Raw genomic sequence first — 24825 nt, 5'->3', positions numbered from 1 at the left:
CTTCTATTTTGTCATAAGGACTTCTCTCTCTTTGCTGTCCTCAAGAAAGCAGGAGTTATCTAAAGGATGCTGACAGAGTATGGCCACCAATCACTGCAGATATGACCTTACATCATCACTCAACATCCTATCACATTACTCCTTGAAATGCTCCAATTCCTCAGTTTAGGTATCAATACACAGCAAGAAAAAGGAAAAACAAAATCAAAGGGGTGAAACTCCCTAATCCATCAATCTCCAGGTATAACTATCTGTTGAGGGGGAAATCACCCTAGAAATTCATCAGTTTGCTATTAAAATTTTAGCTGTCAGCTTATTATACAGGTTGAAATGCAAAAATAAAACTAAAGAAAATTAGGCAGAGGTAGTGATTATACCTGTAAACTGCATGCAATCCTCATACTCAGAAAGCTGAGGCCATAGAAGCACAGCACGAATTCCAGGCCAGTGTGGGCTACAGCATCAATTTTAGGCTGTACATTTTGATATAGAAAGCAATCTTATATCCGCAAGTAAAGAGAAAGAACATTAAAAACAACCTAGTACACCAGTAATTACAGACATGATTTGTTTTCATTGCTGTTTAAAGGTGGAACTTTAGTGTAGAAGCCCAGCTAGACTCATCTTCCAGGTCAAGAAGGAGGCTCAACTCCCACAAGCAACAGACTAGGAGCACCACCTGTTGAGTGCTGTGCTCAGTCTGTGTCAGAACGTTAATTCCGCACCCTTATTATTTCATCTTATTCTGGACAGAGGACAGCAAACTTAATGAACCCAATCACAGCAACAGCAAACACCAGTCAGAACACTGCCTAACAGGACCTGCCTTCACACACCTGTCAGTCAGGAGGTAAGGCTGGGTGGCTCTTAGCAGTATGTCATGCTGTTTTCTACAGAGAAAAAGTGTCTGCTCTACCTACAAATAAAAAGCACCAGTGATAGGAAAAACAAAACCAGAAACAGCAACACAAAAGCTGGCAATTTTTAGAAAAATCTTATTACCAACATTCTGATTAAAGATCTACTTATATTTAAAACGCTATAAGTGGGAAGCTGTTTTAATCTGAATTGAAGCCACCCAGTCAACCTCATTATTGACAAAGACATGAAATTTGAACCCAGTAAAAACTAAAGAACTTGGGCTGTCATCTTACTCCTGGTCCAAAGACAGAAGAAATGAGATAAATAATTAGCTTAATTCTGCTGCTGCTGCTGCAATACAACTGATTAAAAAAAAATCAACATTTGAGTAGAAAACCATAATAAGATATTTATACAAGTTCAGCTGCTGAATGACTTCCCAAGGTTGTTTGTATTTTGAAGTTGTTCTTTCCGAAGTATTCTGTTTAAAATTTTACTGTGGATTTGAAGTGCCGGACAAAACAATTTTTAAACACATTCTACAGGAAACACTATGAGCTGTCTGTCATGAAACCTCACTCACTGAAAGATTAAAAAACAAAACAAAAAAGAGGGTGTTACAAGGCTCTTCCATTTTTAGAGGGGAGTACCCAACGCTTTCCCCGTGTTTTGAAATCCAGGATCTGTTTGGATTTGGATGCAAACCTCAGCATTTTCTAAGAGTTAATAGCAAACTCAACTCCTGTCTGCTTTTGAACTTTGGCCAGATCACTCAAATGACATTTCAGAATGGCTCCTGTGGACAGCTTGCAGCAGCTAATCCCTCTTGCTGAGATTAGTACTGATCTCCCCCCTCCCCCCCCACTGCAGAGCTCCCTCCCTCCAGCAGCCGAGCCCTCCCCTCCAAGCCTGTTAGCAGGACAGGACAAATGCCAGAAGGAAAAGAAGCCTCTATACTCTTCCAGGCTCAGCTGGGCTCTTCACTAGTTAGCCAAGCCTAACCTATCTTCCACAGGCTTATTCAGAACCAGGCCCCAGGCTAGCTTCTGAAAACTAGCAGGAAAAACTCACCCAGAGGACCTCTCAGCTTCTGTTCAGAGGAAGGGATCCTCAGAAGAGGCTTCTTGCTACCTTCCATTAAGAGCTCGGCTGTGCTTCATTGCACTTGTTATTGCAAGCCTGCATCATGATTTGAGTCTGCCCACCAACTCCAAATATGCTCCATGTTTGGGCTTATGTAACATTTGCTACTACTGTAAAAAACACTTGAATGACAAAGGTCCTGGCAGATCAACAGAAAAGGGCTGGAGTCTAATTTCAAATAATATGGTCATACAAGGCATGCCAGCTGGTATAAATTAATTCTTCTATTACAGTGGTTCTCAAACTTCCTAACGTTGTGACCCTTTAATACAGTTCATCATGTTGTGGTGACCCCCAACCATAAAATTATTTTCGTTGCTACTTAATAACTGTAATTTTGCTACTGTTATGAATCATAATGTAAATATCTGATGTGCAGGATATCTATCTGGTCTGTCGGAACTGAATATGGAATTTATAAATTTACCTACTACAGTGTGAATTACACTGTTGTTTTCTGAATACCTACCTGTAGAGTAGCAATGTTACTGCAGGGTTTCCTAAAATAAAGAAAATAAAATAGAAGTGTAGGACTGACTTAAAACCTGAGTAATTATGATATCTCTATAAATAGCTGTCGCCTTTCTCCATGTTTTGTTTCCCTACACAAGCTATACTTACTAAAGAGTCAAGTTTATTAAGCAAACTTTTTAAAAGCCAACTTTTCTTTCCTAAAGCAAGTAACAACAATTGAGATCTATTTTTGATACAATTTTCAAAATCTGCCCAATACCATATATGCATATTGTATTGGCTAAGCATCAATCCCTGGAGAGCCAAAGTGGAGAGCTCTTCTACTCTTAATACAACTGCTCTCTGTGGCTCCTTGGCTGTCCCCTATCTCAGCACTATGACAATCTTCCTGTCACTGACAAGCCTTACTGTTAAACAGACCTGAAAAACTGCCAGCTGATCTGAGTTTTAGGAAAAGATGGCTCAGATGCTTGGTGGGTCAGAATGAACACTTTACATGTGAAAAGGGGTGTGTGGGGGAGTGTCCGGGAGTGAATGAACGTGGGGAGGAGAGGGGGCATGGGAACACAAACACCATTTAGCAAAAGTCATGAATTCTCTGGTGTAAATCATTTTACCAGAAGGCAAGAGAAAATGTGAAGGAATACCAGAAACAATTTCTAAATTAACTCTGATAAAAGAGAATGGCCACACTTGTTTACATTTACAGCAATCATCTGGATTCCAGCAGTCTGCAATGTTACTATACATGAGGTAGTGCCTCAATGTCTCACAGCTGTAATCAGAAACTCAAAGCTAAAGTAGTCCTGAAGAGACTAGAGGAGATGAACAGGCTTGTAAGTATAAGATAAAAACTTTTCTCCCGAAATCCTTTAAAATTAATTAGCACAAAGACTTCAAGCTGGGCATCTTGGTCACCGTGCTGTAGTCCCAGCTCTTGGGATTCTAGGGCAGCCAAAGCTACATAGTGAGTTTCAGGCAAAAGTGGACTACTGAGTGAGACCCTGTTTAATAATAATAGTTAGTTGTGGAGATTTCAGGCTAATTCACTGGATTTTTTAAATGAAAGAGAAGCAAATTCTATCACGTACAATCTAAATGCAACAGGTCTTAGTTTTGTCCATAGTAACTCACCTTCCTGCCCCAGGGAACAACTGATGGGTCTCAGGGACAAGGGGCCTTTCGTAGGCTAAGACCTCACTCAGTTCCACTGCATCCATGGGACCAGCCTCCAGTGTCCATTTGTGCAAATGTCTGACTATCTTGCTTTATTTAAAATTTTATTACAAAAAAAGTTCAAAAAAATCGCATACTCTAATTATAATCAGACCCAAAGACTGCACACTCAATGAGCACCTACAGTTAGGGTGGCCATGTGCAACAGAAGCTATGGAGCTTCACGTGTTTTATACTTTCACTACTGAATATATACTTATGCATTGCCACCAAAAATGAATAATCTGCAAGCCTTAGAATTAGAAACACAATTATCTGTATGTCCATTCTCGTTATAAGCATGCATTCACTCTGCATCCCCTAACATCTGGTCTTTCTGGTCCTTTTTCTACTTGTCATACAATATCCACAGGTATACTTGCTTATATATAAGTATTATTATTACTATGAGGGAAAACAGATGAACCTTTTTCTTTCTGAGATTATATGACCTCACTTAATATGTAAGTTTCAAGTCTATCCATTTTCCAGTAAATTTTGTGATTTCATTTTTCTTTGGAGTGGAATAGTATTCCATTTTATAAACATACCAGATTTTCATTATCTGTTCATCTGTTGATGGACAACTGGGTTAGTTCCATTTCCTTGAGTTAGTGAGTGAATAAAGCAGCAACAAACATGGAGATGCAAATATCTCTACAAAGGGTATGAAGTTCTTTCAGTATATGCTCAGGAATGAAACAGTGGAGTCATAGAGTAGTTTTTTGTTTTGTTTTAATAAGTGATAATAAGAACAATGATTTGAGAACAGGCAATCCATGATTGTTCTGGGATTGACTGGGGGTAGTATGCACAGCCAGGGAAGGTCTCTGTAGCCTGCACACTGTCCACTTTATTCTGAGACAGTCTTGCTAATGATGAGGCTGGCCCTAAAACCTGTGTCCTCCTACTTTAGCCTATAGGGCAGCTGCAATGCAGACATGTTCATGGCTAAGTGAAATAATCGGAACTTGTTCTTTTTCACTATGTTAGATAAAGTATAAGTGGTAGTAAAGACCCAGAAAACTGTAATTCAGTACATTACACAAAAGCTAAACATGGATGAGATTAAACATTACTCAGCACTCTGAGAGAAGTCTTGATTAAGCCAGTTCTGCCTTTGCTTTTCTTTGAAAACATCACTATTTTGTTTACATCATTTCCCAATAGTATACACAAAATATTTTTTTGGTTATGACCTATTTTTTTCCTATGAAAATAATTAAGGCAACTTCTTAAAAAGATGAAAGTATCATTTTAATAAAAGCAAATAACATTCTCACCTTACAAGCCCAAAATCCTGTAACTGCCATAGTTTGTATGGTATACTAGCAGTTTTACTTAGGCCAAGACACTGCTATTGTCAAAGTGTGGACTCAAACTGCTAGCAGCCAGGGGGCAATGAAGCTTGGGATGAAGGCACAGACACCAGTCTGAACACTTCCAACTCATGGCCCAGAGAAAGAGGATTCTGGCTTCTCCTGGCATCATGCCTCCTCCTACAGGTGGGGACTAAATCAAATAAAGCACACAATGCAGTACCAAATACATAGCAGGCATTCAGTAAACCTTATCTATTACTGATTACAACCATGGTGACAACACAGGATGTATAGCATTGGAAGAGACAAAGAATTAGAGTAAAATATAAGTTTGTCCTACAGAAATTTGTCTATCGTTCACAACCTTGGGATTTCCTAAACAGCACCCCTAAGCCAGCACAATTGTCACCCTATATTCTGTGGGGCAACAAACAAGAATGTTGGCAGTGATTTGTTCCTATCACTGGTGGAAGGCAGTTCTTCATCTTACAAGAACACAAGCCTCCACTAACTCCTCTGTCTCAGCAGGCCAGTCGGGTTATAATTGGCCTTAATTGGCACTTAAAGCAGCTTTAACATTCCTCAGCTGCTGCCAAGGAGCACTTGAAAGGAGAAGAAAGTATTTTCAAACTTGGAAATAGCAAGCAATTCATTCAGCTGAGGGCCTGAAAGACTGCTATCTTAGAATCAGGTTAGCTTCACCAGGAAATGCAGTATGCTATCATGCCATGCTCATTAGGAGAGCTGGGAAATGAAGTTTATATGAGATAATTCACCTCGGGGGCTAATCCTACATAGTAGCTTACATCTTCTGATCTTTCAGGGGATGGCTTTTCTGGGCTAAAACAACCCTTCATGTACATAAGGCAGACACATTATATATTAACCTCGTGGACTGATTTCCAAAGATGTGTGTGAACCATCGTTTGATCTCTAGGCTTTGTTATCAAGTCATAGACAAACATGAACACTGTTAAAAGACAATCAATTACACGAAATGCAAAGAGGGTATGGGCCCAGCAAAGTGGTGATATATTTTCCTTGGCCTAGCATTAAACCCGCTAAACACTCTATCCTTAAGAGGTTTTGCAGCAGTGAATCTTGAAGTCGAAGGATTAACTAACTTCCTTCCCTAAAGTAAAAGCCATACAGAATGAACAAAAATTCCCTACAAATACCAGAAAGAGTGTTTTGAATTGAGTATTTCAAAGGCACCCATTTTGAAGTATTTCTTTGCTTATATGACTAAATACCACCTAGACCCAGGACACATTCTGCTGTACTAGTAGTAAGAAGTACATGGGTTGAGAAATTTTCTTCAAACTCAAAATACAATTAAATGTGTGAGTTTGTAAGAAACAATGTGAGAAGCATTAGAAAAATAAGTAGAAACTCAGACAATAAGTCCATCACCTCCTTCTGGTGGGGTTAATATTCTATAAGGCTAGTAGAGTCAAAACAGCTCTCCATCTCTTCATAAACCAGCAAGCAACAGTTAGCGCCCATGCTATCATGAGAAAGGATCTCTCTCTCTCTCTCTCTCTCTCTCTCTCTCTCTCTCTCTCTCTCTCTCTCTCTCGCACGCAGGCACGCACGCAGGCACGCACGCAGGCACGCAGGCACGCACGCACGTATCTCTTTTATGAGACAGGGTTGCACTGTATATCTCAGGCAGCCCTTGACTCGTTATGTGTCCTATCTTTCACAGACCTTCAATTTGGAACAATCCTCCTGTAAGTGCCTCCTGGGTGCTGGGATTGTAGGTGTACATCATCACTCATGGCTGAGTATATATTTGTAATATACCCAGCATGATACCTTTTTTTTTCTTTTGTTTTTTTTTTTTTAAGACGAGGTTCCAGGTTTCCCTGTGTAGCTTTGGAGCCTGTCCTGGAACTAGCTCTTGTAGACCAGGCTAGTCTTGAACTCATAAAGATCTGCCTACCTTTGCTTCCCAAGTGTTGGGATAAAAGGTGTGTGCCACTACCACCGAGCCCAGGAAAATACCTTTAACAAAAGTTGTTAAACAATTTCTAGTACAAAAACTCATCCAGCTACTCAAAACCAAAATCCCATAACATTCCCACATTCCTTCTATGTCCACAAGGAACCTTGCTGTCTTCATACTTCCAAAGCAGACAGATTTCACTCCCACCCCCAGGTGTCTGCTCCAGCTACCACAGTCCTATTCTAAATAGTTTTTCTCGTCTACCTTTAACCCCAGCTGGTGCAAAACATACTAACTGGTTTCTCTGGTCCCCACTGTGGCCCCTATGTCCACCAAGCAACCACAACTATAGCTTGACACTTTCCAGCAGTCCTCTAGTGACAATGGATGCACACTGTTCAATCTGATTGTCCCCATGCCTTATAGGAACCACCACATCACCTAACCTTCAATCCAGACCCCTTTCCTAATTACACTGTTTGACCCAGCCCACTTTCATCCTGGACCTCTGGCACTTGCTGTTTCCATTGCATAAAACACTCTTCCTCCAGATCTCAAATGACTGGCTCTTTCTCACTGCTGAGCTGGAATACCAACTCCTTACAGAAGCTGTCTTTCCTAGTGAAGAAGCCCTCATCACTCATCTTCAATTATTCCCAGCATGAATCACTACTGGAAACACTCTTATTTGTCATCTCTCTCTCCCCACCCCTACCCCAAACAAACTGCAGGCTGCATGATATCTGAGTTACTGTTCTGCTAACAGAACACAGAAATCCCTAGCATTTAACTGGCCCCAACCAAGTACTTGTTAAAACATAAGTGTCATTGATGATTTAATGTTTTCTGAAACAAATCCTAAAAACAGAGATATTATTAAAAGCAGGTACTGATAGGAAGAAAAAAATTAAACGTATTTTACAAATAAAAATTAAACTGTTCCTTCAAATAGAAAGAACATCACTTGAAGTTCTCTGCTTATCACATAATGGAGGAAAAAAGCTACAATGATGTTACTGGGTACAAGAATATCCTTTTGTCTGATGCTACTGAACTTGTCAGTAAGTTTTAATTAGCACTATTTGGCTCCTGGTAAGGAAAAATGTGGATTTATTTTACAACATGTAATTAAGCTGCAAAGACTGTAGGTCAAACCATCCTCTTGGACCAACTTCCACAGACAGGTTGAACTGATGTCACCCACCCCTGCTAAGATGTACCTGCTCTGTTTTGCTCCCTCTGACTGGCCCTCCAATGGCTGGGGGAAAAACCTGGCACATGTGTTTTCTGTTCTGCAGTTGTAACAGTTTAATCTATTAACTGCAGAAAGAAAGAGTAACAAATTCTCTGAAGAGCTACAAAATGTTTTCTACAAAAAAGGTACCTTGGCATTGGCTCACTGCCATGCTCTGGGTTAAGGCCAGAGGCAGAAGAGAAACACAGTGGCGGCTGAGTCCAACATCCACCTCCAACTATATACATCTTTCCATTACTAAAGGGTTTGTCTAATTGACAGGTTTACAATGCTGAAAACTTAAAAAATTTACCCGAGACAAAATTCTGTCATTATTTCCATATCCCAGTACATGTACAATTCATTGTATCTTCTTGGGCTTTTCTTTTAACACTGTCCATCCATATTACATGAGAAATAGGCAGCTGTGTACATTTTATCTGTACAAGTGAAATTCAATTTAGGACTTTAGTCTCTAAACTAGGAATAAAACAGAAAATGGAATAATCTGTGCAAAAATGCTTTGGAAATTAAAAATAACCAGCAATCTGTGGAAATTAAATGTTTTAAATAAATGCCAATCTTAAAAATATTAATTATTGACAAACTTCAAAGTAGAAAAAGATGAAGACTATAACAATTCATTGGCAAAAAAATCTCCCACTTTAGAAATATTTTTTCCTATTCAAAAAAAATCACCAAAATAGTCAAATAAAATAAGACATAAAACACCCTAAAGTCATCAATTCAAGTGTTCATGTCAATCAGATCAGATCAGAGAGATGGTTGCTCTCTATTAAGTAGCAAACTCTGTGTCATGCACAGTCTCTGTTCCAGCTACCACAGTGACATGACAGCAATTGTTGATCACAAACACCTGTCCAATTTATCAATTGAAAACCAGCATTATAACCAACCAGGTCTAGTAAAACAGATCAGAGTAAGAAACACTTAACTTCTATAGTAACATTCTTTGAACTCAACTAATTAGCACAAGAAAACCAAGAGTGATTTCTCCTAAGTACTACATACTCTGACGAAAATGACATTTCGTTGAATGTAATTTATGCTGGCATCCACAAAATCCAAAGCACTCAATTCATTATGTGCAAGATGCATCATATACAAGAAGAAAGCTGTAAGATGTTTCTACAAATGCTGCTCCCATGCAGCCAGGTTATGGCTGTCATTTGTGAGCAAGTTTTACACTAAGGCCTGACCAATGGATTCACAGTCTACTTACAGTAACTAATATGAGCAACTGATGGATGACAAAGGTTATTAGCATACAAGCCTTTTACATAGCAACAGAAGAGTCTAGAATCCTGTTTCCAAAGTCTGTTATTTCCAAGGGCTAAACTCCTAAATCATCAAAGGAAATAAAATCCAATAGCTTAAGCTGGTGTTCCCAAAACATGTAATATACTTCACCCCTAACATTATAAACATTAATCGTAAGTGAAACAAATGCACGCTCCAAACCTCTTGCAATTCTGTGGCTAAACCATACCATATGTGGATAACACTAGCTATTACCACTTTACTCCTAGCCATTCAGGCTCCTTTTAAAAAAAAAGGGCAAGTCTCAGGTTCATAGCCAACACTGGTAAGACCATCAAATTAAATATTCTTTACCTTACACTGTCATCCTTTATGATAACTAACACTAGCCTTTTCTGTGTTTCCCTTAAGAGTTTTCTTTGTAAGTGATTTATACAAATAAAATCTGATTTGAAGAAAAAGTAGTAAGTAAAGTCAGTAAATAAGACAAATTTCATCAGCTCCAACCTGATTAATATTGGGAATGAATGGTTTAGTCACAAAGTCACTATCATGCCCAGGCTCAGAGAGTCAAGCTGACCCAAAAGGTTAATGAGTGGATCAGCCTAACCAATCTAAGGCAAAATGCTCCAAGGGCTGACATTTGATGAGGGTTTAATTAATTATACAGATTCTAAATATAGTATCTGTCCAGGATAAATTAATATCTTTCATTTATTTCTGTTACATAAGATCACTCCAATGTGTGTAAAAAGGAAGTAGTGGTGGGGGTGTAGGAGAGCCAAGACCCTCTTCTAAATACAAATGGTAACCAGCAGAGCACAGAGCAGTGGGGACTAGCTAGAGACTCTGGAATCACTAGGAGGGAGGCGTGAAATCCTGTAGGCAGGCTACAAGCCCTCCCTAGCTACACTCTCTCTCCACCTGTGCAGATCCACAGACAAGTTATGTGGTAAGACCATATTTTATCCAGTAGCAGTACACGGCCAGCACATCACTAACCCAGTAAGATTCCCACCCACTTCAAAAGAATGGCACTTTTGGTTTTAGAGAAAGTTACCATCTTAGTCCTTGTTCGTGTTTATAGTTTCAGCAGCAACTGATATGACACTACCAGCCATGATACGACAACTTCAAAATAGATTTTAAAAACAGGGCCTCCTTGCTCTGCACCACTGCTAGAGTCAACAAGTCTGAGTAGGTGTGCACCAGTGCCGGGTCAGCCCCTGTGAGCACCTTTATCAGTCCTAGCATGGATAGTGCCTTCGAAAGCAGGGAGCGTTGGCCAATTTGCAAGTCACAGCAGTCAAGGCAGCACTACACTGCCAGTTCCTGGGTTCTACTCCTGGGGATTTCTTTCTATGAGGTAAGTCTGGAGTGGGTTTGGGGAAGCAGTCTCCTCAGAAAAGAGCTCCCTTGATTTAGATGCAGAACAGGCTTTTGAATCCACTGACTCAAATTATATTTTTAAAATCTGATATTAACTATAAGAAACATCTTGTGCTTAAAAATACTGAGTAACGGAAGATAAACACGAGGAATGCTGGAGTCTTTCGAAACATTACAGCACTATCAAGAAAACACACATCACTATTACTATAGTTTCAAGAACAGAAACAGGTTATATCATGACAGCAGTTAGAATATGGAGCCTGGGAACACCACAGTGACACTGTAGCCGTCACCATCACTAGTCAGGTATTTCCCCTAAAGGCAGTTTTTTTTTAGCAAAAATCACATGGCCACTTCTCTAGGCACCAACGGGCTGCTCACCAGTTTCTTCAACACCCACATCACCAATCTAAGTAACTTAGGAGCTACACTGTGGTCCCTTTCCTATCCTGGTTGTTTTCAATGAACTACCTGTTTACAGCAACTTCCTATTTGTTCCTCAAAGTCACAGATCAATACCAGCCAACACAGGAATTCACAAAAATTACTAACATGTTTTTCTCAAAAGCTACACTCTCTCTGCCTCCCAATGCTGGAATCTACAGAAATCCAAAGCACTCAAAACACAGCCAAGGAACAGTAAGTAAGAAGGCTCATCACAACTACAAGTGAGAGGAGGTGGCAGATCACAGCAATGCTCATGCCGAAGCGGATTCTCTACAGTAGCCAGGGCAAAGTCGGATTCTTTCAATGACTTCCTGGACCACACGGTGCTGTGAAGACAGTCAGCAGAAGTTCTAATGTGAATTCTGAATTCTGACCATTTTCCAGGACTGCTACTGATGCTGAGTTACAGCAGCAGCCCACAGCTCCCAGCCAACCACAGACTCTTGGGAAAGCTGCTCTTGGTGGCAAAATTGATCAACTAGGTTTGCTAAGTTAAAATGAATCTCCCAACATCCAGTATTCTATACTTGCAGTGGCTAAATATGCAGTCCCACCATTAGTTAAGAGCATCTGAACTGCCACAAACAAATGACAATGGCTACTTGGCAAGATTCTGATTTTGAAAAATGTTTTTCATAGTAACTATAAAAAACAGAATAGAAAGAGAATGCAAGAATTGTCCTCCTGGAATTTCAACAAAAAGGAGACAGGGAGGAGGGAAGATTGGTTTCCAAAAATAGTTTTCCTTTCACAACTCCTGCACACAAAAGAAGTGACAGGGCAGCACTAAGAGTAGTTCTCCTTGGCCCCGGGGACCCTGGGAACACCTCCCATCCAGGCAAATACCATGGCATCCTCTTCTACTTCACTATGCTGATGCCTGTCCCATGTCTCTGATATCCTTCCTAACTCCACCAACACTCACTTCTGCTGCTGACTCAGAGGGCTCCAGGACACTGCTCTTCCAGGACCTCTCTTCTAATCTGTAATATTTCCCTTGCCACTAGAGGGACCTCAGCCTCATGCTCCAGATCTTTGTTGTCACTCTGCACAGGTGACTGACAGAGGTAGACACAGGAAGATTAGAAGTAAATCTGTGTATAACTTTAGCATTAAAAGAATGGTTTTAATAAAAATACATCTATGCTGCTTCCTTGGTGCTCTAGGTGACAGCTCCCCATACTGATCCTGCATCCCTAGAGAGGGAACCAAGACTGTAACCTAGAACATGACCAAGAGTACCCTTTTAAGCCTAAGAACTGGAAGCAGCATGTTTACAGTTTCTCTAGTACTTCCTTCTAACCCAGTATACTCATCAGTTCCCAGAAGCATCACTAGGTCATATTCTGGCTCTGAGTATCTGTAACAGGTCTCCATTAACACACAGCAAAGGCCTGTGAGTTACTCCCAGCCTACTTTTCTACAGGGCTCATCCACAAATGGGTCCAACAGTTCTCGCCAATGAGAACAGTCTAGCACATTCCAGACAGCCTGGATGTTCTTAGCTCAGAGCTTACTCATGTCACTCTGAAACCAGCCTGGACCCACCAAATATGGTCATTCAGTACATAAGCTGTGCAGCTGTCTGTGGGAGCCTTGTCTAGTCTCATCCAAACACTTCTAATTTCAGGGGGTTAAAGGCCATTCATTATAAACTACCTTCTTCACTTTACAAAACAGGCTTATATAGCACGCTTAAAAACAGAAAAATTAAAACCTATATGCAGACAGCAAATGATTTTACTTTTCAAATCCTCATTTGAAGGCTATTTTCTCTAAGAAGGAAGAAGGCGCTCAGTTACTCACTACACCGGTGGCCAATGTGTTCCTCCTTATTCTTAAGGTCTCGGGCTGTTTTAACTCTAGACATAAAGACCTTCTTGTGTCTGGAGCTGGACCTTTGTCCCTCTGCTAACCCCCTACCCCTGCCCTCCAGATCTGCTAAACACTGCTCGTGACTTTACACATGCATTCCACAGTGCCAGCAGGAGCACTGAGGTTGCCACTTCTCCCTGTCCTTCAAAAAGCAAACTATGGCTGGGTCACTTGCTCAAGGCAAAGAAAAGAACCTGATGTTCTCACAGGTTTAAATTTATGTCCAATCTAGTCCTGGCTTCAAAGGCCTGAATCCAGTCTTCTGTGGCACACACCTTTAATTACAGCACTTGGGAGGCAGAGGCAGGCAGATTTCTGTGAGTTCAAGGCCAGCCTGGCCTACAAAGCAAGTTCCAGGACAGCCAGGGCTACATCTGTCTCAAAAAAGCCAAAAATCAAACTAACCAACCAAACAAAAACACCTACTAAATTCACAACCAAGGACTCAAGAAAAAAGGAAACCTATAACAATACTGATGTAAAATTTTAAGAGATACTCTTTCCTCAGATTTCAGGAAAAGCCAGAAAATGCAGATCAGAAAATAAAAATATGAAATTCAGGGAACACAACACAATAGCTTTTAGCTCTTTCTGATAACCTCCCTGAACTACCACTGGCCTTCAGGAATGCATTCGGCTTTACCTTTTCCTCCCGATGATTTTCATGATTCAGCACTTACCATAATGAGATTGAAATGCCTGCGGTTTGACAACTTGGTTGCAGTCGTTACACACCACCAAGTAGAAATCATCATGTGCCGGACAGAGACCAAATATTGGCATATCTGCAACAAAGAGACAGTCATCACTCATCTATTAGGACTGAGATAAGAGCATCAAGCACTTACAGTAAATTGCACATGGACCACTCAGGAGCCCATTACTATACTGAGAAAAAAATCAAACCAGGCTGAGGCCTTTACAAAGAGCTGAAATACAATGAATGCATCAAATTATTACAAGGTGTGGTATAGCTATTAAAATGTATACAATGAATACATTAACACAATAAAATGATTAAAGGTAAACTCTACCATGATTGAGGAACAATATAAAAGAATATGAAATGTGCTTAGTAATTTACAAAGCTGTAGCAACGTTTTTATTTAAGTATAGATTGATTCTATTCCAGTCAGCTGGTCCCAAGTCCTTTGGACTAGATAAGAAAGGTGCAGAGATACCACCAGAGAGTAATATTATCTGTTTCACCACCATGCCATACAAGGAAAATTGTTTTCTACTTGTTTTGGGGCCCAATGACCCCTTCTATCCTGATTCCACCATTAATTGTAGTCTGATTTTCAGAAGTAGGGCAAGAGACAAGTTTTATTTTGTTTTTAAACAGTGAAAGCCAAACTATGTACATATACATGAAAAAGTAATTTCATTTCTTATGAATATGGTTAAATATAAAAATGTCCAACCATTAGATATTGTTAATAACAATCTAGAAACCAGCCCAAAGTTTAGATCCAGAATCTAAACTTTTTGTTGTTCTTGTTATTTTTTTGAGATAGGGTTTCTCTGTGGCTTTGGAAGCTGTCCTGGAACTAGCTCTGTAGACCAGGCTCGTCTCGATCCGCCTGACTCTGCCTCCTAAGTGCTGGGATTAAAGGCGTGCATCACCTTTAATCACCCGGCTTAGAATCTAAACTTTTAAAACTCCAAGATAATCAATTTTGAGCATGTATTTCAAAGAGTGGATAGATAGCACATTTTAACTTGGCAAACATTTTATCAGATCAAACTAAGCGAGGCAGGAAAGAAACGAGTCTGGGGATATAGCTCAATAGTGAGATGGTTACCTATTCTGAGCAAGACCCTGGATTTGATCCCTAGTCCCCACAAAGTAAGTAACTAGCAAAAAAGTAAGTGGTAGGCTAGTTGGCCTATTTTCGCTTTCCTATAGATTTAATTTCACATTTTGTGCATAATGGTACTGGTTTTAAAGAAACAAAAATGTCAGAAAATTATATCTAAAATATCAAATTGGTATTCTAATATTTACAAATGGCTATTGCTAGCATTTTCCTTTTCCTTTTTTATTTTATTTTATTATTTTGGTTTTTCGAGAGAGGATTTCTCTGTGTAGCTTTGGAGCCTATCCTGGCACTGGATCTGTAAACCAGGTTTGCCTCGAACTCACAGACTAGCATTTTCTTGAAAGTATCTTTTATACTGAATTGCACATAAACAGCCATAAATCTAAAATGTAGTGAGGACATCATAATTCTGGGTTGCAGGCACATTACTGAGTAGTTTCTCTGTCCTGTGTTCTCACTTTATACAGACAGCTACTTATACAGGTCCCACTATGTTACTACTCCACCAATGAAACTGAGTTAGGGAGTAATGAAGTAATGAACTTTGTCTAAAGCCAATTAGCAGGGATTCAATACTAATGCATACAATGACTTGAACTGGATCTCTTAAGACCAAAGATTTCTAAATATTCCATCTAGATTCTAACATCAACAACCTGGAATGTCAGAACTGAACACCTCTGATTACACAAACTGAGTAGACAATGTAAGAAACTTGCAGCACACTGTTATTTCTATGACTATGCTTAATTAAATGAAAAGTAAGAACTAACCAAGGTACTATTTTCTTTAAAAGCATTCCTACTTTAGGCTAAACACAGTACATATGGGAATAGGGGTAAAGTTATATTCCATGGGATGATGCACATATGCTTTTTTTTTTTTTTTTTAACTTTTCGATTTTTCAAGACAGGGTTTCTCTGTGTAACAGTCCTGGCTGTCCGGGAACTGGCTCTGTAAACCAGTCTACCCTCAAACTCAGAGATCCGCCTGCCCCTGTCTCATGAATGCTGGGATTAAATAAATGTGTGGGCCAACACATCCAGCTATAATATGCTATTTTTCTAAGGCTACTGTCTAACATGGAAGTTGCTGTGCTAAGTATCCTAATATGGATACTAATAAGGAAAATTCAAATTATTGGAGTGGTTATTCTTTAAGTAATTCATATTTCTGTTAAAATTTCATTTTCCTCAAAAATGTAACATCACTTGAGGCTTAAAATAACAATATGGGAACCACAATCACAGTTGAGTTTTACTGACTCTATTTGCTGGGTCATGTGCCACACACTTTTTACATGGCTTGTCACATTTGTTTTCTTTTCTTTTGTTTAGAGACTATTTTTACTATAACATATATTAACTGTACATATTAAGATTCACTCTGCTGCTTCCATACAGGCACTAATCATGTTCATCTACTTCTCTACTCACTCCCACCTCCCACTGCCCTATTCCATTTACATCTAAAAACAATCCTATAATAGAATACTCATTTCACTTCAGGAGAAATAAACTTGTCTAGTATCACCCAGGAAGTAAGCAGTATAAGCAGGACTCAGGTTTGCACGCTGTAAGTTCAGTCCCTAGCCACCTGTAACACGGTGAGCGTGTGTGTTCTGCTGGGCAGCATGTACATGGTGCACATGTACAATGCCACAGCAGAAAAACATGTGGATTACTTAGTCTCAGTGCACGCTACCCTGGGAAACCCAATTCCTGTTCCAAAACTTCTAAAACAACCTAAGTTTTAATTTTGTAAATGATTTGCTTTCAGACAGCCATATCTGGATATAAGTTACAGAACATACAATAATTTAAATAAAATGTCCCTGGGGCAGGTTCTATAACCATTTTCTGTACTAGGACATTCCAGAGTCCTTAGCAACAAGAACAAAGTGTACAATGTTGTGGCAACCAAGAAAAAAATGATTTGTGAGTGTGTGTGTGTATATATATATTATTAAAGCATAGACTTCACAATCAACTCACCTACAAACTAACAAACAGGTTCTGTCAAAAAGAAGTTTGACTTATAGCAGAAAAATTTAATAAAGGTGAATGTTTCGGTCCTGCAGCGGGTGCCGGACCCTCAGAGCCTTCATCCAGTGGCTGATGGAAGCAGAGGCAGACACACACAGATATACACTGATCTGAACTCTGGAACTTAGTTGCAGAGAGGGAGGAATGAAGAGTTAAGGGGTGGGTACCAGGCTGGTGAAACCCACAGAAACAGCTGGCCTGAACAAGGGGGCGGGGGAGGGGGAGCACATGACCCCAGACTGCTGTCTGGGAGGCCAGTACAGGACTGATCCAGACCCCTGAACATGGATGTCAATGAGGAGGCCTCTGCACTCTAGGGGGCCCCTGGTAGTGGATTAGTATTTTTCCCTGGTGTAAGAAGGGATTTTGAGAGCCCATCCCATGTGAAGGGATGCACTCTTGCCCTGGACACATGGGGAAGGGCCTTGGCCCGGCCCAGGATGATGTGTTGGACTTTGGGGAGCCCCCGTTGAGAGTCCTACCCTGCCTGGGGAGTGGAGGGTGGATGGGGTGGGGGGGTGAGGGGAGGGAGAAGGGATTGATATGTGAATCAAGCTTGCTCCTAATTTGAACTAATTTAAAAAAATAAAAAAAAGTGAGGGTTTCTATTGGCTTATTTTACAAAATACATTTTAGATACATAAATTAATTCATCTGGGTACTTAAAATAATGAAAAGCTTTGAAATTATATTTGAACTCATGAATTATGAACTAATTTAAAAAGAATGAATGCAGTTGTAAGCCCTACATTTTCCTCAGGATCTAGGTTACAATAAATAAATGGCCTAGCACCTGTTATCTAGGCTAATGCATACTTTGGGGAGCCCAAGCCATCATAGTGGAAGGACTGGGCTTAAGCACAAGGGCACATGAGCAGACACACAGAGAAACGATGGCCGTATGTCAGAGGCTATAGAGAATATACTGAGTTAGCTTTGGTGTTGCTACCATGGGAATGAAGCCCTGTGTTAGAGGCTGGCCCTCTGGCTGTAGATAATATACTGAGGTCACTTCAGTGTCACATCACAGTCTGATGACTTTGATGACAACAGAACTCAGGTGTTGTAAGAGACCAGTTAAACTTTTTGGGATCCTGAGTGTCTCCCTTCTCCCACACAACCCAAATAGCTATACACCAACTATACCAATCTTCAATTCAGACTACTCCCAAGCTCTGTCTAGATCAGTGGTTCTCAGCCTTCCTAATGCTGAGGCCCTTTAATTCAGTTCCTCCATGTTGTGGTGACCCAAACCATAAAATTATTTCATTGCTACTTCATAACTGTAATTTTGCTACTGTTATGAATTGCAATGTAAATATGTGATATGCAGGATATCTGATTTGTGACCCCTGTCAAAGTGTCATTTGACCCCCCCCCCCCCGAAAAAGGTGGTGACTCTATATCCACCTCGCACTAGATGCCATCTTCTAGCTACACATGTCTCACACAGAGCAGGCAAGCACTAGAGAACTCACTGTTAAAGAACCTATGTTTTGCCGGGCGGTGGTGGCGCACGCCTTTAATCCCAGCACTTGGGAGGCAGAGGCAGCTGAATCTCTGTGAGTTCGAGACCAGCCAGGTCTACAAGAGCTAGTTCCAGGTCAGCCTCCAAAGCCACAGAGAAACCCTGTCTTGAAAAAACAAACAAACAAACAAAAAAAAAAACAAGAAAAAAAAAAGAAAGAAAAAGAAAAAAGAAAGAAAGAAAGAAAAAAGAAAAGAACCTATGTTTTGCTTCTAAGTATCTCCTCGCTTTGGGTAAATATTATTTATCCGTCAATGGCCGAGATTTAAAACTTAGGTGTTCAGTCCCAGTATGTGTGAGGAACTAGGCCTGACACCCAATAAAACAAAAACAAGACCAACAACAAACCCCAGGTGCTTACTATCTTTGAATTTTTCTATATAGACCACCACCTGTGGATCCCTGGTCCATCCTAAAACTCCTAGTCATGGCTCTCCAAGGCCACTGGTGAAGGGTCACTGCAGCACACTTCCCCTGGACTGTGAAGAAATTTTCTAAGTAGCTACCAGAATGCTCCTTCCATTAGGTCACAGAGGCTGCTTAAAATCCTCTGGCAGTTTCTCCAGTGACATTTACAAATAAGGTCTGAGCCCTCATAACAGCTCCCAAGATGTGTTTAGGTGCCCTTTTCCCATTCTACCTCTGTTCCCAACTCCCCCACTATCTCCTCCCCACTTCAGGCATGTTGACATCTTTTCTACCCACAGACCTAGAAATCACTTTCCAGGCCTGATGTTACACTTGCTCCTTGGGAAATGCCTGGCACTTTCTCACATATTAGGTCTCAGCTTAACAGTTATCTCTTCAAAGGGCAACTCCCTTCTTTCCAATTATCTACTCAATCACTGGCATTTCAGCAACATGGCTAAGATATGGGCTGCTATCACTCTGAATTTTGGTTTTCTAAAGACAGATGTGACTGTGGGCAATTACCCTAACTTGCTTGAAGTTCTTCACTTGTCAAAAACTGATGACCACTGTGCCTTTTACACTAAATATCTACAAGGTGGACATATAAATAAAGAGACAACATGTGAAGGAACCCTGGCCCTTGAAGTGCTCACTCAAATGTTTTCCCAGTCTGTGGGGAAAGAGTCACACAGTACTGTTGAAGTGGTCAGGAAACTAGGGAACAAGCTAGTAGATGACAGAACCAAGATTTGAACTCATGTCTGCTAATCTCACAACTCCTGTACTCTTCCACCATCAGCCCCATCTTCCCCAAGTCATTCTCACTGCTTGGGCCAGCAGTTGGGTCTGGCTGCCTCTACAACCCTACACCCAGTTTCTCCCCTCCCCTGCTCCAGATCTGTCAACCCAAGAAGCACCTGCACCACTCCTTCACTTGAAAACATATTCAGGCTTCTGAGTGGATGAACTCTGGATTCAGACCCACGAGTAAACTCATTCTGTGAGACAGATTCAGAAGTCCAGCGACTTGCCTTATTTCCCCACAATCCCACCTTTGGGTCAGAATGGCTCCCACTTCTCTTTCTTACAAGGGAATGGCCCAATGCCCTCTCAGTCAGGTTTCTACTTGTTCCATTTTCATCTCCCTTAGAGTCTTCACACACTCACTAAGGACCAAAGACTAAAATGAACACTTCTGTGCAGAGGACTTGCCGGACTCAAGAATAAGCTCTTGGGGTATTTTGTGAAGTGGCTGCCATCTGGAATATTTCCGTAGCTTGTTTGGAGGACTAAAAACTAAGATCCGTGAATTGGCCCAAAAAGCCCTACATAACCAGACTCAGACTCTTGTTATCTGGCCCCATTCATATTGGAAATACTTCCAAATAACCTAAGGGCCGTGGAAATAGGTCTCTTTAAATAGCTTTAAGTTTTTGCCATACTCCTCGATAGTTGTTTTCTTTCAAATACTCTCAATAGAAGGCAATTAGAAAACTGCAATGTTTTAATTGCGGTTAAATAGCTACTGGAGTCTTAACCAGGAAAGGATAAAACAGAACTTTATTTTTACCCATTAGGAGCATCTCCGAGCATGCCTCAAATTCACATTATCTACTCTGACTAACAAAAGGAACTCTACTCCTGTTTATATCTAATGTTAAAGTTAAATCAAAGAACCAACCAGACAGAGAGACCAACAAGCAACCTGCCAAATGATATATGGTCTGGTCTAAGGACCAGTCTACAAAACGAAAGTGTGTGTGTGTGTGAAAAGAAAACCAAAAAGCTTATGTAAGAAAACACTCTTGTACATAGAATACTATGCTGAACAATGATCTTCCCAGAAGATATGTGTTATACGAGGAATACTTTACTGGTCAAGGAAACCCAGAGACAACTCTTCCCCCTGCTAATAATAATAAAATAAAAAAATACTCGGGCTATCATTACTCCTTTTGTGACAACCATAACTATATGGTAAAACCCTAGTGCTAAAGACACTGCACACTGTGGTTATAGAATACAGAGAAATTAAACTTGAACTGGACACTTTGCTCCTGATGGCTAGCTTTCATCGTGCTGTAATGTGCTATCGTGGCTACTGGGGAGAAAAGATATTGATGGTCTTACAAAGAGCTGTTACAATACTAACCTGTCAAATGGTGGTGTGATGGTACCATGACTATTATGGGGATAACCAACCACTAACTGATTAAATCTGAGGACTACTCAATAGGAAAGAATTCACTTCTGACACTGTAAATCTAGTCAAAAGCCTATGGCTCAGGAAGTCATAGACACAAGGAGGAACCTATGGTTTTGCTAAATGATCAAATTGTCAAACTGCCTTCTAAATAGCTATGTTTTTGCACCCCTAGATCAATGCTCTCCTCAACCTTGGCTAGAGAAGCTCCTTTAAACAATGGGCAGTCAGTGGTTCATGCAGACTCATCACTGGTCCTGATGCTGAGGACAGGTGACTACGGTGTATTCAGCTCTAAGTGAGACGGCCTTATCAACCCCACCTGCAAAGGCTCAAGGAACACCAGATAAAGGAGACAAATGATATAAGAGCAGGAGTGTGGGGAGAGTGCTGTGACATGCTGTCTTCTGGACCTGATACTCATGAACTCCCAGCAGCAATGGTAACATGGAGAAGATCAATGCACTTGAAACTCAGGAGAGGTGGGAGGCTAAAAGGCCCCTCTACTAGTTGAGGAGCTACTGTCAGCTGAAAGCTACTGGGTGAAGCAGAAATCCTTGGGGATTTGGCCACTGGTAGGTTGTCTCCAACTCCATACCCATAAGCAGGAGAGCAGTGGGAACTGGACTCATTGAATTTTAACAAAAACAAATTAAAAAGAAGACATGAAGTTGGGAAGAGATGTACTAAGGCACAGGGGGAGGTGGAAAGGGGAAGTGGGGGATGGATGTGATTAAAATGCATTACATACGTGTATCAAATTTTCAAATCGGTTAAAATTATCTATCTAAAACACCCAAGTGATATTTACTAATCAAATATAAACAAATACTTTAAGATATATTTTTATTTTTTAAAGAATTTCATACATACATACAATGTATTTTCACAATCTATACCCCCACACTTGTCCCCCAACTCTTTTCAGTTTCATTCCCTACCTTCTGTCCCCTTAACAACTCTGTATCCTCTTTTTGTTTTCATTTATCCACGAAATGAGTCCAATTTGTGCTTCCCATATTCTCATAGGTGGGTGACTATCCACTTCAGCTTTGGTGGATCTACCAGGGCCACACTGACTCACCCTTCCCCAGTAGCCATTAACTGCCAATAGTTCCTCAGTTAGGGGAGGGGGTTCATGATCCCCTCCTCCATGCTGGAATGCTGACTGCCTTGATCCTGTGCAAGTGACCACAGCTGCTGTCCCTGTCATGCCCAAAAGACACTGATCACTCTAGTCCTCCCTGACCTCTAGTCTGGAATTCCTCTACCATGAGCATCCTGAGCCTTGCGGTAGATAATGATGTCCCACTTAGGCCTGAGTCCTTCACTGACACTCTGCACTTTGACAAGTTCTGTGCTAACTGCTACCCTCTGCACAAAGAAACTTCTCTATTGAGGTCTGAAGGCTGAAATGCAAATCTTATCATAATGACACTCCACAAGTAAGTCTAAGTGCTTTCGTTGTCACTACTGAACTGACACAGCACCTGGAACTAGAGAGTGACAAATGGAAAAGTCCTGGGGATTTGGGTTTAGAAAGGCTGTGACAATTACCAACACAATCCACATAGATGGCTGTCCCATGTATCTCTTACATGTCTCCTCAAAATACTACCAGCAAGGTCTGGCCCTACAAGTCAGAAGGAAGCTTTTAATAAGTGGCATGTGTCCCAAATGTGGGCATAGACACCAAAATCCTTATGTAATTCTTTGTATCATAACCATTAAAACTAACCTATGTTAAACTCACAGAATATTGGCTCTAAGAATCAACTGCCTGACTTTAACCTCAAGGCATACTATTTCTGCAACTGAAAAATCATGAATGGTAGCTACCTTAGTTAAGTTGTTGGATTAAATAAAATAATTCACATAAAGTGCTTGCCTATCTGTTTAAACAGTAGTGAGTAAATCAGAGCTCAATAACAATGGCATTCATAGTTATCATTACTGTCACTGTGGTTATATCTCATGATTAAGTAAGAAAATCATTTCTCCTTCTGTTCAAAAGGCAGCCACTATTATTGCATCACCATATCTACCAAGGTTCTGACATGTAGGATACAGAAAGCACAAGCAAGCCTCTCATACAACCAGGAGGTTCTCGCTACAGGGTAGAACTAGCAATTTATCTATCTAGTATGGCTGACCCTCTATACACCATATACTTACAAGAACTAGAACTATATTGTGTATATTCTCTGGATACAATTAAACTAGAAATCAATAATGGATCTATGAACTTTCAAAAAAAGAAAACCCACAAGATATCTCAAATAACCCACTAGGTCAAACAGAAAGTCACAAGAGAAATTAAAACAAGCAAAAAAAATCTGAAACTAATGTAGATAAACATAAACATAGCACTTAACTCATGGGCACAGAAAGGAGATGCTGGGGAGATGGGGGGGGGGGAGAGGTGGGAAACCAGCTCATGCTTTCATGCAGAAAAAAAGGAAGTTCTAAATGAGTAACCTAAGCCTATGTTTTGTTTTGTGTCATTCCGTTCTGTAGTGCTGTGCTTAGTTTTTGAGGGTCTCACCGTGTAGCCCAGGCTGCCCAGAACTCCTAATCCCCCAGCTAGTCACTCTGGAGTTCTAGCATTTCAGGCCTGTACCACTATGTCTGGCTTAATTTTAAAATTTAGTAACAAATTATATCCAAAGTAAGCAGAAATATTTTAAGTATAGTTAACAATAAAATTAAAAGGGGGGCTGGAGAGATGGCTCAGCGGTTAAAAGCATTGACTGTTCTTCCAGAGGTCCTGAGTTCAATTCCCAGCAACCACACAGTGGCTCACAACCACCTTGAATGAGATCTGATGCCCTCTGCTGGCATGCAGGCACAAGATTGTATACATAATAAATAAATAAATACTTCTTTGTTTAAATCTTAAAAAAAAGAAAATAAAAGGGGACCAACAAAATAAAAAGGTAGATGTTTCTAAATAACCAGTTAAGCTGGTTAAGTTCAGGAATGCAAGAAAAGCTAGTGAGTTCTTGAACCTAGCATCGTAATCTGTGGTGTTAACGAACTACAATACTTTGTGATTATCAACTGATATTAAAAAAAAACTTGATGAAATTCAAGTTGTTTATTTAAAAAAATTCAAAAGGGGGTACCTAAGAAAAGAGAAAATTTCATACTTTGTCACAGACTATTCACAAAAGCATCCAGTTAGGATATTTATTACTTACTGGAGAAATGATGCAAGCATTCTAAAGTCAGATACAGAGAGCATCCATCCACTCAGGGCTGTCACTAAAAGCAGCACTAGAATCCTAGCCACACACACAACAGGAATGAATACTACACAGAAAAAAATGCACTGCTCCCCTTTTGCAGGTAATATGATGGTCTATGTTTTCGAAAAAATTCCCTAGAATACACACATGCACGCACACACACACAAACAGGTCCTGGAACTTAAGAGTTTAACAGGATTCACAGGGAAAAAAAGATCAGCATACAAAAAGCAATAATCAAAGCCAGGCATGACTGTTATACCTGAAATCCCAGCACTAAGAAGTGAACCTTGAAATCTTGGGTTCAAATCCTGTTACTTTGTGTCCCACACAATGAGAACCTTTTGGGGGCAAGGAGCAGAGCCAGTTAATTAT

General features: G+C 40.3%; 1 protein-coding gene across 1 annotated transcript in view; it reads right to left on the bottom strand.

Moving 5' to 3' along the window:
- The window catches only part of Atxn7 (ataxin 7), a 135516-nt gene that overhangs the window by 31279 nt on the left and 79412 nt on the right, over positions 1-24825 (bottom strand). The window contains 1 exon segment of the mRNA XM_035452158.1: positions 13873-13977. Within this exon segment, the coding sequence (XP_035308049.1) occupies positions 13873-13977 (105 nt within the window).

The sequence above is a fragment of the Cricetulus griseus genome (assembly GCF_003668045.3).
Source record: "Cricetulus griseus strain 17A/GY chromosome 1 unlocalized genomic scaffold, alternate assembly CriGri-PICRH-1.0 chr1_1, whole genome shotgun sequence".
Taxonomy (NCBI): domain Eukaryota; kingdom Metazoa; phylum Chordata; class Mammalia; order Rodentia; family Cricetidae; genus Cricetulus; species Cricetulus griseus.
Note: the sequence above shows the minus strand (reverse complement) of the source record. Positions and strands in the feature narration are given on the sequence as shown.